Source organism: Dreissena polymorpha, chromosome 11 (genome assembly GCF_020536995.1).
Source record: "Dreissena polymorpha isolate Duluth1 chromosome 11, UMN_Dpol_1.0, whole genome shotgun sequence".
Lineage (NCBI taxonomy): Eukaryota > Metazoa > Mollusca > Bivalvia > Myida > Dreissenidae > Dreissena > Dreissena polymorpha.
This window is the reverse complement of record NC_068365.1, coordinates 10,917,297-10,934,712: the sequence shown is the minus strand read 5'-3', so window position 1 is coordinate 10,934,712 and position 17,416 is coordinate 10,917,297. Positions and strand designations below refer to the sequence as shown.

Here is a 17,416-nt window from a genome sequence, read left to right as displayed (position 1 = left end):
AAAGTGACCAGAGTGCAGGAGTTTACGTTTCATTTTCAAAATGTTCTAGGGGGAGGACCTCCAAAGCCCCAGATTGCAGGAGGAACATCCCCCCACCCCCGCACATACCCCCTTCGCCACTTCGGTGCTCAATAACAATCGTCGATGGCAAATATTCGCACCCTCCTTTTTAAAATCTGGCTACGGGCCTGTGCTGTGTTGAGAAGATGAAACAAAGCACAACGTTTTATAGTTTAACATTATACATTCATTAGCTTAGGAAATGAAAAATGAGAAGCAAGTTTACATTGATTGTCTATGATGTTTATATGGATTGGATGTTTAACACGTGGCCTTTCATAATTACAACTGTAATTCGTACATTTTCGAGCGAAAAATAAATTCGCAATATTATCCGTATTCTGAACCAATACAATATATGATATCTCAATACAACTGTGCGTGTTATTTGCATATTTTATTTGAAAATGACATGATTTACAGAAGCACAACGACTACATATAGGAGAGTTATGACTAATCACAGTGTGCAAATCATTGTTTGAAGGGTATTTAACGTTCGTAAAGCGGCAATCTAAGTCTGACTTAATAATGATTGGACACTATATGAATGCTGTTACACGAATGGTTGTAAAATATATACTAAAGCAAGGACAAAAGTTCCAAAACATACAATGGAAAACTTAAAAACAAGATGGCCGAAATACCACCGAGTCCTGCTCGTGAATTTACGGCAACATGAAAGGCGTAAGCATGTAATGGCATACATTTGATCTTTAGCGCTGAACATTTTTTTAATGTTGGACGATTAATTTCTGAAATACATTAGTCAAATTATATTGAGGAAATTAAAACAAGACATATAGGCAATAGAAAATATCACAAAGTCCCCCCCCTGTTTTTAAAACCATTAAGCACGCACACACTAATTAAATATTCCAAAGCTCGATATATAATTGCATACGACCTTTATGTGACCTCATATAATGAAGAATCATCTCAACAAGAAGCAACATCAAGATCAGGTGAAATTAGAATTGGCAAAAGTTGTTTCAATTATAAAAAATTTTTTTTATGTTTTTGACAAACATTCTTCTCAGACATACTTTATACGTTCTCTAACAAGTCTTCAAATATTAACCAGCCTATGTACTTATTAAATGCATGTGTTCAATGTTTATTTCTGCATGTCGTAAAAATGCACTAAAAAACGATTTAATTTTAACTTAGAAATGCCACCATAAAATTTAAGTATATAAACATGCAAGGCTTAGATACAAATGAGGTAGTTTTGAAGCTGGGATGTGTTTATTGTTCACTAATGTAATAGTATTAACTATAAATCATAACGTATATCATACAAATTCGTAACTTGTATAATAACAGAATAACCAATACACCGTTAGAACAAACACTTACATGCGTTTGTAAGACAATAAAATAATGTAACAAAACTACTATATTGCCATTACATGGTTGCATTCTTGTGTGTAAATAATAAAGAAGAAATTTGTCTTACTCGCATTAAACTTCAAGACCTTTCTAACGCAACATTTTGAGACTTGAATATCTCAGTTGTGAGTTAAAATTTTGATTTAAAAGTGTACATGTGATCATTTGACTTTAATCTAAGCAAGCTCAAGATCAAATTATTCATACGTGACGAACGAGCGATTTAACAGGTGGGGTATGTATGGCTTCATCTGTGTGCACGTGGAAATGGTGAAACGCCATAGTATTCTAAATTTATATATATTTCATCATTTAAGGTGAGTTCTTGCACCAGGAAAACATAAAATTAATTTAAAAATGTATAGATCATATGAATATTTAAAAGCGCAACCGCGCATTTTGGTAAATTGCAGGCATCCTAACTCACGTGCTTGCTCAGAATGTAGTCAACTGATCACATGTAAAATTTTAAATCAAAATCTTTACTCATAAATGAGATATTAAAGTTTGAAAAGTGTTGCGTTAGAAAAGTCTCCAAGTGCAGTATGTATTATATTGTGGAGTTAACATTTCGAATAATGCATTTATTTACGCGATATACAATTACATTTGTTACTTAACCTCTGTTCATGAATCAACCACAAACCTGGTGTGCCTGCACACTCAGTAGACCAAAGAGTAATTACTCCATTAACAATAATAATGTGCTCTGTGAAAATGGGGTTTAATGCATGTGCGTAAAGTGTTGTCCCATATTAGCCTGTGACGACTTTTTTAACGAAACAAATCATAAAAGCGGAAAGTGTCATCCCTGATAAAACTGTGAAGACTGTTAATCCGGGACGACACTTTCCCCACATGCATTAAACCCCCTTTTCAGAGCACGGACCTTTTTATAGAATAAAATGCGACCAGTTGGTTCGTCCTACTTGCTCATGCACATACTGGAATAAGGTGTTCGCGTTGAAGGACAAGTTACTTTGAATACAACGGTTCAAAGCAGTGTACAGTTGTTCTTTTTTGGTCTTGTGTATTTACATTTTCATGATTGTACACGTGTTATACGTAGACATTCTTAGCCACATGTAGTACAGGATCTTTCAAAGATTACGTTCAGTGATACTGAGCAAAATATATCGATCAAGACGCACTTCATTACATCAGAAGTTGAATTGTTCAATCCATGTTCTCTAATGAACCACCTCATAACACTATTTATGTAGAATGTCTGGTTTTAAATACAATCTGTAAATCTGTTGTCACTTCCTCTGCGGTGGGTCGTACGTCTGGGTTGCCATCCCAACATCTCTCGATCAACTGAACAAGGTTAGATGGTATGGCGTATCTTTCTCTGCAATTTGGGCGGGTCCCTTTTTTTATGGCATCTAGCAGGGTCCCGACGTCAAAAGTATCGTAAGTGTCTTCCGAATACGCGTGTCTGTTCAAGGAAAAAACTCGAGTAAAAATTAGTTACCAAACGCATATGCATAATTTACGGTTGTGGTAAACAATTAGTAAAAAGAGCATTACAAATAAAACATAATTTTGTTCATGGTTTGAAATCAAATACTTTGAATGTTAAGAAATGTAAACATAGTGTTAATCATGTAGCACCGGCAGGAGAAAAATCATATCAAAACAAGGAACTTTATCAATGACAAGTGACGAGCCATATATGACCCAAAATTATTACAAAAAAAGATAATAATAACAATTAATTTTTAAATAAGAAAAAAATGCATCCCACGTTGAAAGTATAGTGCATATGCACGTAAAAAGTATAGTACCATTGCAACTAAAATTAAATTGCCCATTTTACACGAATTTTAACATATATTGGTATCATAATCAGTGCTGTTTTAAATAACACTAACCTTCCATACCAAAGTTCCCAGAGAACTATAGCGAGGCTGTACATGTCTGTCTTCTTCGTATACGGCTTGCCGGAGAGTATTTCTGGTGACATGTGTGTACGGGTACCTGTGTATGTGCCAGATAAGTCCGCCTCGTGTTTGGCAAAGCCGAAGTCGCACACCTTGACCATCCCTTTGCTCATCTGCATACATATAAGCATGTGCGTAAATTGTCCTCCCGGATCGGCCTGTGCAGTCCGCAAAGGCTAATCAGGGACGACACTGTTCGCTTAGACTGGATTTTTGCTAAGTAGATGCTTCCTTTACACGAAAAGTACAATACCAGCGGAGAGTGTCGTCCCATACCAGCGGAGAGTGTCGTCCCATACCAGCGGAGAGTGTCGTCCCATATAAGGATGTGCGGACTCCACAGGCTAATCTGGAACGGCTTATTACGCACATGCATTGAATCTCGTTTTCTCAGAGAGGGGCTCAATTATTATTCTTCGAATTATTGTGGAAAATAGTGTCTACCATTAAACAAAACCTTATTGACTAAAGATTGGATTAGTTCAAAGTATTGACACGTTTAAAACTGTTACTTATTTCATTTTTAAAATGTAAAAGTATAAGAGCAATACACAAAAATCCGATATTTTTACATTAACAAATAGATTATAAAATGGCCTAAATGAATATTGGAATTCGAAAGACGTATACATATAAAAAGAAAATATTAAAATCTTTTTAACGGTATCTCGGCATTACCAGGACATTGGCTAGTTTAAGATCCCTGTGAGCAAAGTTGCTGGCGTGAATGTGAGCCAGTCCCCTGGCTATGCCAACCCCTGCTTTCACGTAGAAATCCAGGGCTTCGGTCGGTCGATCTTTTGAGTCGTAGTGCCTAATAGTCATGAAATAACCATATCTATGTCACACACAGAATTTATTTAAGCATTGAATTGTTATTGAATACAATTTTGATGTAATCACATTTATTTGCATTATTATTACATTATTGATACGTATCCGTTCGGCGAATGATTAACAGCTAACAATCAAACAGGCAATAAGTTTTGCATTTATTAGTTTTTGACCTTAAGTTATGAACAGGCCCTAACACACAAAGCAATCTTAGTATTTATCACATGCAATGTCACATATTGTTTGAGGTATATTATAATTGTTTCAAGAAGACGCAATTTGTTTTGTTTTCCCTATTCCGTATGAAAATCAACTACAGGTATAGCAATTCGTTCTCATACTAGATTTGGTCAAATTTTCTCACATAAAATATATTGATTTAAACTGATATGTTGCGTACATTTCTGAAATATGTTGCAATTGATCGCAAATGAAGACGCGTTTCAGAGAAGAAAACATCTGCTGCAAGCACAAGTGTTAGACAATCCTGCATAATACAAACCCGCATTGAAGATGTTGCGTTTTGAAGACGAAGTCTTCTAATGACTGGTCACATATTTCAAACATGAACATGAGTCTGTGTTGACTCATGGTCTCCAGACTGCCCCCTTCAGTGATCGCCGGCATTTTATCAGAGTAGCAAACACCGATGAACTCTACGATGTTTTCATGTTGTTTGAGTTTCCTGCAATGCGCTAAGCTTGTATGGATTGTAACCCATGATGATAATAATTTGAATATATATATACACTGTATTAGTAGTCGAGTCAAATATATATTTCATTTAAGGCAATGATAACGTGTCAAAAGTAAGCGATATTATTGAATGTTAATTTCTTGAAATACATGAAACCGGAAAATGAAAATTGAAGACTGCACAAAGCTATGAAAATGGATAGCATAAGTTACAAAAAAACAATTTTGTTATGACTTAGCGATTGCTAGAGTAGATCGCTAGTTTGGACAAGAGAAGAACATGTGTAATCTGATTCTTCTCTAATCCATTTATGCCTAGTGGACTCTCCAATCCTTCTAAACTGGATCAATTTATTTCCAAAATTAGGGATGTCTAGTATATTTAGTTCTATATTTAGAATATTTCTTTCAGAAATTATTTTAAGCAAACAGCGCAGACCCTGATGAGACGCCGCATCATGCGGCGTCTCATCTGGGTCTACGCTGTTTGCCAAGACCTTTTTCTAGACGCTAGGCATAAATGAGTTAAGTTGTTTCCAATAAAAAGGCGCTTACCACCGCCAGTAAAGCTTACCTCAGACACTCCAATTCTGTCAGCTGCGAATATAAGTCTGCAAAACGCAGCGTTAGGATCTTCAGAGCCACTTCTCTGCCATTTCCGGTGGCCGGATACAGCGCCGAGTACACTGTAGAAAAGCTGCCCTTTCCGATTTCACGGATTCGCCGAATATGCGCTACATCGATCAAGTCTTTCGTGACGAATTTTAATCCGTATAGTTTGAGTTGTCCAATTATGTCCTGCAGCGTGAGTTGAATAGGCTTAAACTCTCGGGTAATTGTCTTGGAGGACCGCCGGTCTCTCTGTATTTGCTCCACTTGTTGAATGTCTGCCTTTATCTGTGCCGGAATAGTTTCTTCGCAAAGGTCCTTTATTTTCCTCTCAAACAAGGACATGTACGTTTCTGAGATAAATTTGTCGATGACCGACTCTTTAAAGAAATCTTCGATCACTTGTTCTGTCCATATTGTCATGTACTTCGCTTTATCTTTCATATATTCCGTTCGTTGCTGTTTTGCCTGAACGGTCTGTTTTATAAGCATCCCAACCCCCACTGGCAGGAACAACAACGAGGCGGCTGTAACCACGGGGATCCATAGGGGAGCAGCCACAATCAAAATCACCTTTTCACTTGTGGTAAATACAGAGGTTTTCACTTCAATGATCTGTTTCCCAAAATCTATAAAAGACCATTACGACAAAATTAGACAGCAGTCGCTGGTAGCTCACGAATTACAAGCATACATTATTTCTTAGTGACCTTTGTAAAAGTCTATTTAACTTTTATTCAACATTTTTATGGTTGTACTTGTCTGAAGGTTTTATAAATGACCAATCCGACGAAAGGTTTTTCCAGAAGTAAGTATCATTTTTAACTTTTAATATAAACGGAAATGCAGTTTTAAGATGACATTGCCGACCATACAAACCAGTCTAATTATTTAGCAAGACAAAGAACTGTTGTGGAGGTATTATTCACATTTGGGTTAGATTATCGGTGGGTGACAAACATATTTATTCACAACCATACCTGACAATCTTCTCTCTGGAGTTATTATATCGCCTTCTATGAGGTTCTGAATATCAGTACACTCTTCCGTCAGTAACTTGCATTCAAGCTTAAATTCGTGTGTAAGCTCGTCCTGAACTGTCTTCACTATTTGGTTACCAGCTTCCCACTTCGTGATTTCATCCATTATTCGGGCTTGTATCATACGCTCTCCTTTAAGTTTCGTCGCGTCAAAATCGTCCGCTTCGATAACCGGCGCCTGTAAATCTGTCCAGAGTTTAATCCGAGCTTGTACATCGGGGTCGTGTAAATACGCGAAGAGAGAACTCGCAAGATTGCGACATCTGACCTGAGCAAATTCTCGTAATCTCTTCTTCACCTGTTGAATAAATACAGGAAAATGCAAATCCAGAATTATCCTAAGGAGATAGTTACGGAATACCGTTAGGGCCATCGTGGTTACACATTAAAAGCCAGAGGGCGACAATGCGATAGTGCGATAGTACGATGGCGACAACGCGATAGTACGATGGCGAAAACGCGAGAGTACGATGGCTACAATGCGATAGTACGATGGCGACAATGCGACAACGCGATGGCGACAATGCGATAGTACGATGGCGACAGTGCGACAATACAATGGCAACAATGTGATAGTACGATGGCGACAATGCGACAGTGCGATAATACGATTACGACAGTGCGATAGTACGATGGCGACAATGCGATAATTCGATAAAACGATGACAACAGTGCTACAATACGATGGCGACAGTGCGATATAGTACGTGGCAACAATACGATAATACGATGACGACAGTACGACAACGCGATAGTACGATGGCGACAATGCGATAGGACGATGGCAACAATGCGATTATACGATGGTGACAGTAAGATATGACTATCGCATTGTCGCCATCGTACTATCGCGTTGTCGCATTGTCGCCATATACTATCGCATTGTCGCCATCGTACTATTGCACAATCGCATTGTCGCCCTCCGAATTTTAATGTGTAACCTCGATGGCACTAACAGTATTCCGCAGATAGTATTGTCAACATCAGCTAGTGATTTAAGCCTCGTTCTGTAAAAATAGGTCTTAATGCATGTGCGTAGAGTGTAGTCCCAAATTTGCGTGTGCAGTGCGCACAGGCCAATCGGGTATTACATTTTCCGCCTTAACTTAATTTTCCCTAAGGAGAGACTTCCGTGAATGAAAAATTCCATAAAGGAAGAAAATTCAGTCCTTGATTAGCCTTACGGACTGCACAGGCTAATACGGAACGACACTTTATGCATATGAACGATGCTGAAATACCGTCGCCATGGCGTAGTGGATATGGTGTCCGTTTGGCGACCGGTAGTTCATGGGTTCGATCCCCACTATCGTAGAGTTCTTTCCATCTTCCCCATGGACACCAAGTACTGGTTCTAGTAACAAGAAACGGACTCAAGAGTGTTTCAAATAAGCCTTAAGCTTTCGTTGAGCTAAAATAAATAGGTTTAAACTAAACACAGAAAAAAGGCAAATCTAGAAACATTATTAGCAGAGTTCTGTAAACAACCGTGAGTATAAATTATGTCTAATTTTAATAGTAAAAGACATGAGTGGTATTAACTCAAGAGTGGTGAGTTCAATATGTTTAAAGCAGACACACGTACGTGGCCCGCGTCTTCTCTTAGCGTCGCCAGACGAGTGTTCACCTCTTCGAACAGGCGTTTCTTTTCCACTTCCGTTGCGCGAGCACGATTAACGCGTGCAGCCACGTACTTCCGTATTTGCTCGAGAAAGTTGCCTATCCATCTGGAAATTGAGGTAAAATGATACAGGAAGCCTAAAAAACAATTATTCTTTCCATATATTTGTTATGACTTTTTGTGAAAAAATACATGAGTTATAAGTACTGTTCTAGCCAATTAGTGCGGAGAATGGAATGTAAGCAATGTTTAATTTAAAGAAACTGAACAGCCAGAGCATGCAGCTAGATAATGGAGATCTATTGAGTCGCGTTCTGAGAAAACTGGGCTTAATGTATGTGCGTAAAGTATCGTTCCAGATTAGCATGTGCAGTCCGCACAGGCTAATCAGGGACGACACTTTCCGCCGAAACTGGCTCTTCGTGTAGAAGAGACATCCTTTAAACGAAAAATACCATTAGACCGGAAAGTGTCGTCCCTGATTAGCCTGTGCTGACAGACACATGCATTAAGCCCCGTTTTCTTAGAACGCGTCTCTATTGAGCCTCTTTCTGAATCTGAGCTCAATGCATGTGCGCAAAGTGTCTTCACGGATAAGCCTGTGCGGATTGTACATACAAATCTGTGACGTGCACATGCATCCAGCCCAGTTTTTCTCGAGCGCGGCCCGTGTTCGCGTTGCCCGTGAGGCTCGATAAGATCAGCTTCTGCAGCCCTCCCATCAGCGCCGCATACCGTTCCGTGTAGCCGATACCGGAAGTGATGTATCTGCTGGCCTGAATAAACAACTTACGTGAATTTATTTTCTGAATAAGAATTAACAAAGTATAAAAATGTCAAATAATTATGCGGTAATCGTAATATTATATCATAAACCTTCTTAAGAACAAACACCGGTTGAATCAGCAACTTCATATATTGTATAACGTGTTATGATACAAGAACAAAACGTAAATTAGCATCGTTTTGTTTGACATCAGCTGCAGAGATTTCATCGGTGTACATTAAAGACATATACACTAAACGCACCTTTTATCTACATCGTACACCGCATTTTATCGGAAATATTCACCAAAAACGTAAATACATGTATTGTGATAGAGTTAATAAGCACAGAACCCAACGGATTGTCTTGTGAAAGTTTATAGGATATATGCGGAACAACCGGTCCAGTAAATTACTAGAGGATTGTCTTAGCCCATTTATGCCTTGCGTCTAGAAAAATGGCATTGGCAAACAGCGTAGACCCAGATGAGACGCCGCATGATTCGGCGTCTTATCAGGGTCTGTGCTGTTTGCTTAAAGGAATTTCTGTAAGAAATATTCATTTCTGTAAGAAATATTCTAAATATAATCTATTGAAATAAAGGTACTAGACATCCCTAATTTTGGAAATAAATTGATCCAATTTAGAAGGATGGGAAAGTCCACTAGGCATAAATGGGTTAGACAAACAACAGTCCGCTACCGGGTTTATGATGTCGGAGTAAGAACAGATCTCCATAAGAGCCTTGTCCTGAGAAAACTGTGTCATCCCAGAGTGATTTTCGGTAAGGAGAGACTTCCTTGAAACTAAAAATATCATAAAAGCGGAAAGTGTCGTCCCTGATTAACCTGTACGGATTGCACAGGCTAATCTGGGACGACACTTTACGCACATGCATTATGTCCAGTTTTCTCAGAACACGACTCATAAGTTGTACGAAGCTAGCTTCAGAACCTGTTTGTATGGCTAGATGTAGATTTTAGTTTCCGAATATTTCTGTAACCAGAGCAATCACAATTGTGGTCTGATAACAGTGAAATAACGTGCTTATTCCGCATATGGCCGTCTATCCTCATACAGCGTTTCATCAACATAACTTAATTATTATTTAGTTGACGCATCCATATTTTAGTTTTCCCTAATGTCTGTAACAAACGAAACTACATGTATAAGGACAAAAAAAGAAGAAGTACATGTATTCCCATTTTTTGAAGAATCCAGATTCGGATCGACAAATCGGCACACGATAAAAAACGGACATACCGGGGGTAAATATCTAAACCTTCCGGGTACACCGGTACACAAACTATAGCAATATCTCAGTGGTGCATATTTGGTACATTCATCCAATATAATTAAGAACGTAACTCTAATATTTTTCGTAAATTTCTAATTTTTTTTAGGATGTGAAAACATTACTTATAATTAAATATCTTAAATATTAATTAAATTGGAATGATATACGATTCTGTCAAAAAGATCTTAAACGAACAATATCTTTCTAAAATACAGTCACATTAGGAAACAATCATTAATATTTACCTTCAGTGAACATTATTAAACATTTTATTGAGTCGTGTTCTGAGAAAACTGGACATAATGCATGTGCGTAAAGTGTCGTCCCAGATTAGCCTGTGCAATCCGTACAGGTTAATCAGGGACGACACTTTCCGCTTTTATGTTATTTTTCGTTAAAGGGGCCTTTTCACAGATTTTGGCATTTTTTTTAACTTATTCATTAAATGCTTTATATTGATAAATTTAAACATTGGATCGTAAAAGCTCCAGTAAAAAATCAAGAAAAAAATTAAAAAAAGGAAAAGAACATTGCCCGGAGCAGGTTTCGAACCAGTGACCACTGGAGTCCTGCCAGAGTCCTGAAGTAAAAATGCCTTAGCCTACTGAGCTATTCCGCCGAGTACACATTATTGACGTATTTTATACCTTATATAAGCAATCTTCGTAGTTTCACAAAATTTAACGACAAAAACAGAACTCTCCAAATTATTCAATCGTTTCGCGTTGCAACGCTTTATAATTTTTAGGTTTTAAAATCGTCAAAAGATGCATATAATGGTTAATGTTCAGTATTACTGTTTCCTCACAAATATCATAACTAAAACGAAAACTTACGAATCTGAAACATTTTTTTTTAATTTTGTCAATTTACCAAAGCGTGAAAAGATCCCTTTAAAATGAAGTCTCTTTTTAGCAAAAATCTAATTTAGGCGGAAAGTGCGGATTGCACAGGTTAATCTGGGACAACACTTCATGCACATGCATTATGCCCAGTTTTCTCAGAACACGACTCAATTGAATATGCAATAACAAGTATCAATACTTCTGTTTGCACGATATCAAGTATGTCAACTAATATCTCCGATTTCAGTTTACCGCATAAATATCATCGAGGACCCACGCAAACTGTGCCGGTAGAATGTATATCGTATTCTTGAATACGATCCTATTCATGTTAAAGTATAATTAATGGGGCTGAAGGTCAATTCTTAACATCTATTTGCAAGTCGTAACAAGCAAAATGATTTATAAGATTCGATGTGGTAAGTTTGATTACAAAGTAAATAACGTTCGGTGTGTGTAATGAAACACGTGCAAATTGCAATTTACGTGCGGTACAAGCAGGTGTTGGAAAACTGTGATTTATGATTGTGCGTTAAGTGTCATCCCAAATAAGCCTTTTAGCCCGCACAGGCTAATCAGGTACGACACTTTCCGCTTTTATGGAATGTTCCGTTCAAATAAAGTCTTTTCTGAACAAAATCCAGTTAAGGCGGAAAGTGTCGTCCTGGACAAGCCTGTGCGGAATACACAGCCTAATCTGGGACGAAAATTTACGCACATGCGTTAAGCCTAATTTTCCCAGAGCGAGAATCAAACATGCATGGCTGCTTTAACGATGACAAGTATGCAATCGTATTGTTGTACACTCGCGAGATGCAATCAAATATGCAAACAACTGTTTAAAAATAACTCTGTACAAAGCAAAATCGGCATACCTATATTGCATACCCAGTCGTTGTGCATTTGTAAATTATAACCCTCTCCGGTGCAACCGCGTGTTTCAATAAGATGCAAATACAAACGCGAACGAAAGAGCAATTGTGTCGTGTTCTGATAAAAATGGGCATAATGCATGTGCGTAAACTGTCACCCGATATTAGCCTGTGCAGTCCGCACAGGCTAATCAGGGACGACACTTTCCGCCGAAACTTGATTTTCGGTAAGGAGGTACTTCCTTGAAACTTAAAATACCATAAAAGCGGAAAGTGTCGTCCCTGATTAGCCTGTGCGGTCTGCACAGGCTAATCTGGGACGACACTTTACGCACATGCATTTAGCCCAGTTTTCTCAGAACGACGCTCAATTAATCGTACCTCAGTGGTGCTCATTTTGTACATATATCTGTCCCAGGAGAAGCCCGGTAGGTGCTTCTTCAGTTTGTCCACCGTGTCCTGCCAGACCTGCGCCTCGGAACCGGGCTGGTTCCGCTCCCGCTCCTCCACGATATCCCACTTGTTGCACACAAACATGGTACAACTGGGGTCGAAACTGAACAAGCCGCCCTTAGTCTCCTCCAGCTTCAGGCGATTGAAGATCGTCACCAGCTGCGAACAACAAGATACGTATTGATTATATGAGGCTTAAGTCACGTGCGTAAAGTGTCCTCCCAGATTAGCCTGTGCAGTCCGCACAGGCTAATCAGGGACGACATTTCCCGCTGTTATGGTCTTTTTCGTTTGAAGAAAGTACACAATGTATTTCCTAAACAAAAATCATTTCAATGCGGAAAGTGTCGTCCCTGATTAGCCTGTGCAAACTGCAGGCTAATCTGCGAGAACACTTTATTCACATGACTTAATTCCAGTTTTCTCAGAACAATGCTCATAATACTATGTATATTTGTATCATTTTTATACACACAAACATTAATAAATAAAAGCCATGTGCTTGTTAATTAACTAATCGTGCCAATGCCGTGTAAAGTGTATTTGATAATCAGAAATACCCCTTGTTTTACTTGTGTCATCTTCAGGTGTATTTTTATTAAAGAATCGTCGGTTTTATGCAAATAATTGCAAGAATAAACCGTCCTCAAATAAGTAATCAACCATTAGAGTCGCAAGTACAAATCAGATAGTACACTTTTCGCTGAGACTATATTTTCGTTTAAAACAGACTTTCTTTTAACGAAAAGTTACAACGGAAAGTGTCGTCACGGATTAGGGATTATGGTTGTGGGGACAACACAGGCTAATATAGGACGACGCTTAACGCACATGCATTAAGCCCGGTTTTCCCAGAGCGAGGCCCATTTATCAATAGTATTTGTTTTTGAAGGAAACGAGTGTAGATGATCGTAACTTAATATGTATACAACATGTCTTTTGAGGACACATTTTATTATTTCTACAGAAAGTGTCGCATTTAGTAGTTGGATCATATTTTATGTAAAAGGTGTATGATATGTTGATGGTTAGTTATTATTACGTATGAGCCGCTCTCTTTGAACAATCTGCATTCCGCACGGGCTATCAGGGACGTCACTGTCCGCTTTAATGATTTTTTACGTTTAATGGAAATATCTTCATAGCGAACATCCAGTGTTGCTGGAAAGTGTCATCCCTGATTAGCCTGTGCGGACTGAACAAGCTAATCTGGGACGACACTTGAAGCACATGCATTAACCCATTTATGCATAGCGTCTAGAAAAAAAAGGCCTTCGCAAACAGCGTAGACCCAGATGAGACGCCGCATCATGTGGCGTCTCATCTGTGTCTGTGCTGTTTGCTTAAAGGAATTTCTGTAAGAAATATTCTAAATATAGAAATAAATATACTAGACATCCATAATTTTGGAAATAAATTGATCCAATTAGACGAATGGGAGAGCCCACTAGGCAAAACTGGGTTAAACCCCGGTTTCTCCGAGCGAGGCTGGTATACATAACGTACCCTGTCCTCCTGGACCCCGCCGGAGTTGGCGCTGTTGAGGACGTAGATGAAGGCTGCCGCCTTAGGGAGGTACTCGAACAGTTTCTCGGACAGCAGCTTGCACTCACCGACGCCCGGTGTGTCAACGATTGTCACATGCGACTGTATGTTATATAAAACCATTTACTGTAAACGTCTAGAAAATCGTCGGTATGAAATTTCGTTGTTTAATAAAACTAAACTAATTCGTTGACACGTAATTTCGTGGATTTCATATATTAGTAATACATGACACGCAATAGCCATATAACCTGCATACATCGATTCTTAAAACGTTACGATGAATTCATAAATTCAAACAAGAGTCGAGTAATTTAAACGAAACACAAGATTACGGTAAGGGTTTTTTTACTCATGAAACTTTGACACAGATAAATAAAAATATAACTGTTTGAAAGGTATTCGCAAGTTATATTGAATTGTTTGTTTGGCAAAACTTGCATCACTTGAATAGTTTAATTTACTTGAATCCGAAGTTTCTATTTAGATTTTACCATATCGATATGTGTTGATATGTGCTTTGTGGAATAGTTTGGCCAAACTGTTTTTGTAAATTATAAGGTTTACCAAAATCCATCGTTGAATCGAAAGAAAGGAATAATGATACTCAATACCAATTACATCATATTACGTTCGAAGTACACGTATGTCCATCAAAATATATCGCAGAATAACATAAAGGTATATTACCGCTTAATATATGTCTAATCAAATCTGGTCATTTTGTTAAATGAATTGTATGAGAAAACGCCTTACATATTTAAAGTTTGCATATTTCCACTGCGGACATGAATATGTGTATGGAATAAATACTTAATCATATCGGGCACTATATTGGTTCGTTTAACATGGAACAAACACGGGCACTATATTGGTTCGTTTTACATGGAACAAACACTAGTAGTTCCAACAGTAACCTCAGTGGTCTCCTTTTCACAAGTATTAATTGGTTTATTGGACGGAAACAAAACCATATATGCATGCTGGATCACGTAAAACACTTGACATGCCTGCTAGATTAATAAGTGTTTTACTACGCATATTGCGAGTTTATGAACGATGTCGTCGATTGTATGTGTCTGTTTAAGTATTTATATAGGGGCAAGGATAACGCCGTTTAACAAAGTATAATTTTTGCAGCGACGCATTCGTTTATAATTAGAATCTTTGCAAAATTGGATGCGATATAAAAAGCTAGATTTGTTTACCGTAATTACTCTAAGTTTTCGGACACCGCCTTTTTTGGCAAAATAATTATTTTTCGTGACTCTTAATTTTCGGAAACACGAGTTTCGTCCATAATTAATGTCTCTAAGTTTTCGGACAGTATATTTTATAACGCTATTTTACAAAATTTCGGTCCTGTTTTCGATATCTAATGACACTTTGAGCATAGGGTTTTACAACAAGATTTACATCATAAAACATGGCAGGTGCATGCCTGAGGGCAACGGACCATTACATTTGCGTTATTGGGTAAATAACCTTGTAAATCGGTATAAAACAATGGTTTCGCCTTATAGCAGAAGCGTTATGACAATTATCAGGGGCAGTGCCAATTAACAGTTCAATTATCTACCGCAATGGAACTACCCATTATCAATAAAAATAACTGTGACAAATACTAAACGCTTCAAAGTGTGATGCACCCTATTGCAAGTTTTACGAACAATGGAAGGTGTTAAACAACAGCTTTCGGAAATGAAATGATCATCAAATGTTCATCTTTGAACTCGTTGGTCAAAGTACAACCTTGTAGTAACTTTCTGTCAAATGAATTAAGCATTTAAAATTATTTAAAATAAGCTCGTGCTATTACCGGTAGTCGTTGATACAATTGACGCTATTTTCGGACACTTCAATTTTCGACTCTAAGTTTTCGGACACCTGTATTTTGTGAATATTTTTCGTATCTAAGTTTTCGGACACGAACAAAAATAATTATTTTTTAGTGTCCGAAAACATAGAGCAATTACGGTACATCTCTTAATTTTATACATTAACCATACGTATATTAAAAAACAAAGCTACCCACTCTCTCTCTGTCGCAGTTAAAGGCGGTTGACATTGGAAACCATGCGAATATCTCGCATATGGAACACATAAAAAACCAACTGGTCAAACTTCAACTTCATGAGTTGTAATCAATCATTCTAATAAGAAATTACTTATATAAATTAACGCAAATTAGAAATATAAAAATAGTATAAAAGTACACGCACGTTGTTCCCGAGCAGCGGCAGTTGTCAATATCCACACATTTATATTCCGTTCCAGCATCTCGATGCGTCACTTCCTGTGTCAACTTCTCCAGCGCTTCCACGTCATTCTCGCGGATCGTCTGCCTATGTTCCGTGCCGTCTGCCTTGTGTACCACGTAGTAACGTTCGGCGTCTGTCGCGATAGGGTGCACGCGGCAAATGGTTGACGTCGCGCACAGCAACGAGTACGGAAGCACATCAGTTCCCAACAGCAAATTCAGGAAGCTGCTTTTGCCGGCGCTTGTTTCTTCTGTGTAACATGCACGGTTTATGGGTCTGTTGGCCGATTTTTTTCTCGAGCACGGTTGAGAAGCCTCGTCAATTTCTGCGGCTTGGGCAGGTCAAAGTCTGTGGTGTCGAAAACTTTCATGTGGTCATCAACCAATCTACGGGAGGCCGCGAAAACATCAGCCACAGCCTCTGTCTTCAACTGAACAAGATTACAACATAATATATAAACAAAACATGATTAAATAACTTTTATCATCAATATATAAATAATTTATATTACGCTTCATTTTCTTTATTTTATCAAAACATCGTACACACATAAACACGCAAGTATAACTTACATCACGTATCAATTCCACTTTTTTCCGCATCAAAGGGTCAGCAGCGTGAGTGTGCGTCCGTTTCGCTTGAACTACGTCCCCCTCTTGCGCGACTGACACGGAACATGTGATCGCTTTCCGTCGCACGCTGCATCTCCACCTAATGTGCTTCTTTGTCTGTTTCTGTGTTTAAACGGAAAAATATAACGGTAAAGGAATATACAAATACTTTTGATAATATTTACATTAATCAAAATCTTTATAAAAAAAATAACGCATACACAAATGAAGATAATAACATAATACGTATGGGTGTTTACGGGTTATGTAAAAACTTAATTACCTTGAACGTGAATGAATATCCATCGGAGGATACCAGCCTTCGTTAGTAGTAGGGAAATTAGGCTTCTGGGACAGAACCGTTTCCCATCCGTTTCCCATCCGTTTCCCATCCGTGTCCCAGGCAATTCTATATATAAATGTATAATATCTTTTTCAAGATATTATATATCCCTCAGGAAATTCTATATATATATAAATGTATAATATCTTTTTCATATTTCAGGGCGGCATCCCATTCGCAAACGCGGCGGCTCGAGGACTTTTGACCACTACCATTATTCGTGATTTTT

General features: G+C 38.1%; 1 protein-coding gene across 1 annotated transcript; it reads right to left on the bottom strand.

Moving 5' to 3' along the window:
* Nucleotides 1–2,371: 2,371 nt before the first annotated feature.
* Nucleotides 2,372–16,938, bottom strand: LOC127851298 (dual serine/threonine and tyrosine protein kinase-like). The gene is made up of 12 exons (XM_052384999.1): nt 16,881–16,938; nt 16,266–16,483; nt 13,934–14,074; nt 12,356–12,586; nt 8,813–8,970; nt 8,159–8,300; nt 6,514–6,871; nt 5,499–6,162; nt 4,731–4,913; nt 4,073–4,208; nt 3,326–3,507; nt 2,372–2,889 (listed from the first exon to the last, which is right to left on the bottom strand). Exons 1-12 carry the CDS (start codon nt 16,936–16,938, stop codon nt 2,667–2,669), a joined length of 2,694 nt encoding a protein of 897 aa, XP_052240959.1. The 3' UTR covers nt 2,372–2,666.
* Nucleotides 16,939–17,416: the final 478 nt, after the last annotated feature.

Coding starts and splice junctions, on each gene's coding strand:
- LOC127851298 (XM_052384999.1), bottom strand. CDS start 16,938: ATGCAGCGTGCGACGGAAAGCGATCACATGTTCCGTGTCAGTCGCGCA. Junction 4,209..4,730: donor ACGCAACATCTTCAATGCGG/GTTTGTATTATG, acceptor CATGACTATTAG/GCACTACGACTCAAAAGATC. Junction 3,508..4,072: donor TTAAACTAGCCAATGTCCTG/GTAATGCCGAGA, acceptor ATATGTATGCAG/ATGAGCAAAGGGATGGTCAA.